General features: G+C 33.1%; 1 protein-coding gene across 1 annotated transcript; it reads right to left on the reverse strand.

Moving 5' to 3' along the window:
* On the reverse strand, positions 206 to 2,424 carry LOC109228955. The gene is made up of 3 exons (XM_019394233.1): positions 1,990 to 2,424; positions 814 to 1,019; positions 206 to 712 (listed from the first exon to the last, which is right to left on the reverse strand). The coding sequence occupies exons 1-3, from the start codon at positions 2,077 to 2,079 to the stop codon at positions 448 to 450; spliced, it is 561 nt and encodes a 186-aa protein (XP_019249778.1). The 5' UTR covers positions 2,080 to 2,424; the 3' UTR covers positions 206 to 447.

Genomic DNA, 5,171 nt, shown 5'->3' on the forward strand with positions numbered 1-5,171 from the left:
GAATTCTGATTGTATTTCTCCATTAGGCATTATGATGATTCATCATAAATTCTTTAGTTTTATGCTGGTTGATAGCTTACGGCAACCCTCCTTTATCAAAAGCTTGGAACCAATAATGTGAGCAAGCTCACACATGTGGCGTGTTATGCTTGGTTAAAAAATAAAAAAAAATTAGTTCCACTCTTAATTTCAGATCTAACAGATGTTCCCCAGACAAAAGTTCACATTCTGTATATCCAAATCCATATTAACGTAGAACAAAAAAATTTATGCAGCATGAAGAAATCAAGACATTTGGAACCCTATGGCAATACAATCTTTCTCCAACTAAGACTCCTACAACAATAAATCAGAGGCAATTAAACAATGGAAAGTCGTATTATACATAAACTTCAAATCAAAGCTATTTTAACAAAGATAAAACGTCGTCACCACCTTTGATCACCCTCATTTATAGGCTGCCATGCCTACACCGGGTTCTCCAGCATATGGCATACCACCACCCCTAGCCTTGGAGTAGGACACATAGTAGAACTGGGAGATTATGCTGGTGAAGAAAATGAAAGCTGCTCCAGCTGCAAAAACTCCTTTTCTCAGAGTTTCACAAGATAGAGGCTTGTCGTTAATCAAGTATGATGATCGGTACTTGGTGTGATAAGCATTCCTAACTGAACCAGCCAATAAGCAGACCTCAGCAATGAAGAATGTAACCCTGAAACACAAGGGCAGAGGCTTTTTACAATGTCCTTTGTCTTACAATATAGCATCGAAAGAGAAGCGGGAAAGTAATTTGTTTGTTATGGTAGTACTTACCAGCATATGATGAACAAGAGAACAGCACAAGCCCTTGAACCTCCAGGGCTCAAAGCTTTTCCACAACAGAAGCAACGGCTCGCCAACATTATAATTAATTGACTAACCAAGAGAAATAAGAAGGCACCAATACCGAAGCCAGTTGCTATGTCGGAGTCATAGATGCAATAGCTATAGTTGTTTTCACTATCTTCTTTGATTTTTGCCTATAAATGAAGGGATTTACTCAATCAGGTGAAACACAAAATGCTAATTAAGCAATAAAATCTGAAGAGATGAGAATTCTTAAAAGACTAAATCAGAAGCAACTTAAGGAAAAATAACATAGTAGAATGTTACTAATTAGTGTTAATGATAGAACTTGGTTAAAGACCAGATAAGTACAAAATTGGTTCAACAAAGAAGGGAATTTGAAAGTAAGTACTAGAGTTTATATGGAGCAAATAGAGTACAGGAAACGGAGATTTCCTAGCTCCCCCCCCCCCCCCCCCCCTCTTTTCTCTCTCAACTTACACTACCTTCTTAAATTTGCATCAAAACTCAGAAGCAATCTACTGGCAGCTGGATTTGTCAGTTTGAAGTTCTAATATGGAGTTATAGATACAGGTTAATGACCCTGTATATGTGTTAAGAAATTTACTAAGTAGGACAAATAATTGACTTTGAACCCAGTAAATCAAATGAAATGTGGTAAAATCCCGAATTTGAACCCCATATAGTGTAAATCTCGGATCCATTTCTAGCGCCTAGTGCCTCTAACGAAACAAACTAAAGTAATTGCTCTGGAGAGCAAGGCATTCTGCCCAAAGTTGAAAATCATCTAAAAATTGCAGATCACTAGTACTGCAACCAAATACTAGTAAAAATTCGATTCCAGGCGCCTGATGCTTAATCCAAAATTTACTTTATATGGAAAATATTCAAAGATCCAAATGTTGGACAGCAAATCGACGTCCTAAAGCTTCAAAACTTTAGCAAGAGATTTACGTTTATTCCCAAAAAGCAAACTTTTCAGGAACCGAACAGATCCTCAAAAGAAGAAAAGGCAGCTAGTAATTGTTCAAATTTCTTATGGAATTGAGAGTTAAAACTAGCAGTTCAAAACAGAGTAATGCATCTAAATTAACAAAAGAGGTGAAGAAGAATCACCGCAAATTAACATAATAAAGTGCTTACCGTGCTTCTTCTCCGCTCAGCAGCAACGGCCAAACCAAAAGCAATTAGATTCAACAAGAACACAGTTATCATTAATAGCTTCGACGCCATGGAATTGAAACCGTTCAGACAAATCTAGATTTCTTTCTCAGTCTCTCTCTCTCTGTGTACTTCTCTCTCTAGATATACTAAAGAGCCTTTGAGTAATGAAGCAGCAGTAGCAACTGACCCAAACAATAAAAACAATAAATTACCAAATATAATGACGTCCCAACAGTTAACCAGAAATCTGAGCTACTACTCAATAATCAATACTCAGTAGTCAGTACCAACCCCTCTATTCTATTCTATTAGAAAAATAACATTGGATAGTTCTTAAAATATATATATATATATGCTTACGATAATCGAATATAAATAATTTTAGCCGAGGGCTAAAAGTAATCTTTGCTTATTCTATTTGTTTCGTTTCATTTTTTGATATGTTATGTACTTATGTTAGAGGTGTCGGTGGCGCCAATTGTGGTAAACAGAAGTTTCAGATCTAAAGTCTAAACGGCGTCTCTGGTCCAATGTAACGTAATCATGACGATAACGATATCATTTTTTATTTTTTATACGGAAAAGGGTTCAAAATGGTCCTAAACTATTGGAAAGAGTTTAAAATAGTCTTCATCCATCTATTGGACTAAAAATACCCCTCCATCCACCTTTTTAGTTCACTTATGCCCTTTGACCATTAGGTCAATGCTGAATTAAAAATAATTATTATTTTTTTGTAAAACATAAAAAAAATATTTCACAAAATATTTTCGTTTTTTAAACTAATGCACCAGTAGTCCACTAATTTAGTAAAGTCTTCTACTTCTTTTCAGTTTTTACAAAAAAAATTTTTTTTTTCATTTTTTTCAATTTTTTTAAAGAATTTTTTTCTAAAAACTGAAAAAAATTTGTAAAAACAGAAATAAAATATTTTTAATAAAATATTTTCGTTTTCTAGAAAAAAAATGCTTTAAAAAAACTGAAAAAAAATATTATTTTGTAAAAACTGGATTGTTTTTTGTAAAACAGAAAAAAAAGAAGAAGAAGATTTTACTAAATTAGTGGACTACCGGTGCATATTAGTAAAAAGAAAAACGAAAATATTCTGCAAATTTTTTTTTTAAGCTTTACAAAAAGAATAATAATTATTTTTAATTCAGCATTGACCTAACGGTCAAAGGGCATAAGTGAACCAAAAAGGTGGATGGAGCGATATTTTTAGCCCAATAGGTGGATGAAGGATATTTTTAAATCTTTTCCAATAGTTTAGGGGCATTTAAATCGTTTTCTGTTTTTATGTAGAGAAAATGATAAGATGCGTACAAATTAAAGAAAGAAACAAAGAGACGCTTTGGCTTGGCCAGTTTGGAGATTTCTTTTTTCTTTCCTTTTTCATTTTGAAGAAAACCCCACTGGCAAAAACACACTAATAAAACCCCACTAATATATTACGTGCTGGCATAAAACCCGTGTGATACAAAGTGAGTTATTTTTTCTATCACGTAAAGAGAAAGAGCATCAAACACGTAATATTATGACTCGAGTTATGGTTTACTTAAAGATCGCTTTTATCCCGCAAACAAATTGTTTATATTTAGTAATCGCAAAAGTATATAAAATTTATATATATATATATATATATATATATATATATAAACGAGTATGTTTTTTCGATTATAATTTTGAAATGGTTATACAGTGTCATTTTACCCAACTTTACATAAAGCTGACATATAATTTTCAAGGAATATGTTTTAAAATGTGGCAAATCCCAGGATGTAAGGCAAAACGTCTCGTAATTTCTTGGGTTCTAATTCGTCAACAATATTTAATTATATTGACTTTCCATGTGACTATACTTCAAATTCCAGCCTTGCACAACACATGCATAACGACTGGAAAAATGCCTTCCTAAATGCTCGAGATAGCAAATTCTTGATCTCTAAAAACCTCAACATACTATGCATATTACATTCATCCGGTTCATTTTAGTTGTCGTATTTCTTGTTAACACGTATCTTAAGAAACTATTAATAAGAAAGATTTCTACTATTTTCTCCGGCCTACTTTAATTAATTTTTAGCCTTTTTTATTATGATTCACAATATTTGTTTTTTTTTAATATCAAGAAGGAATTGATTTCTTTTTTCCAAATTCGCCTTTGGAGTAAAGCGTTTCAGAGTATCTATTAAATTTTAAATCAACAAATTAACGATATAATAAAGGTTAATATGGTCAGGTCAGTTTTATTGTTAATTAATTTTTAATATGTGTAAAAACAATAAAAAAATTAATTAAAGTGGAGCGGAGGAAGTAAATTCTTATTTACTCTTCAAATTTATGTTATTTATGCTATATCTTAATTTGCTAAAATGATAAGTATTTTGAATCAGCTATTTTAGTAAGCAAAACGGCCTATGAGCCACTTAAACTTGTATCAGTTTGTCATCCAGGTAACAAACTTACACTTTTCCCATTTAGACATTTTAACTCGTTTGTTTGTACTGTAATAAACCCTTCCTTTGGAGCGTCTATCTCAATCGCCTTACATGAATAACACGTCAGATACTAAGACCAGTTAGTGCTTGACATTTGTAATTTGTGGGCCCTAATTTTTTCAAAATCAATTTACTAAAATTCTAATTTTTTCTTTCTTTCCTTTCTTCATCACCATCTCTGCGAGGAGTCCCCCAAACGCCCAAGCCATCATTTTCAACAGTCAAAAGTGTGACTACACCATAGAATCTTTAAGCACCACTGAATAACTAGTTACCACTATTATCGACGGCTTTGCCGGCGTATTCGATCTGAAATACTCTGCCGTCCAGCGAGAATGTCGTCATCGATAAGTCATAACTTGTTCCTATGCTTCTCATTTTTAAGTTTCGATTCCTTTATAGTGAACTACTACATATTTTATTAATTCAGTTTTGAGTTTGAAGATTTTTTCCTTTGAAATTATGAACGACAGAACATACGGAGGAAAAGGAAAATGACTTTTCTTTTGTGTCAAGACAGAAGAAGAGTTGGAAAGAAGGAGGAAGTTGTTCTGTTAAAATTCTTCATTGGGGAATAGAGTTCAAATATTTTAATTTGGGGGGGGGGGGTTGGGTGGTGGTTACCTGGAGGAATTTGATGAGAGGGGTAACGAAGAAAATTGG

This window comes from Nicotiana attenuata, chromosome 7, assembly GCF_001879085.1.
Source record: "Nicotiana attenuata strain UT chromosome 7, NIATTr2, whole genome shotgun sequence".
Classification (NCBI taxonomy): Eukaryota; Viridiplantae; Streptophyta; class Magnoliopsida; order Solanales; family Solanaceae; genus Nicotiana; species Nicotiana attenuata.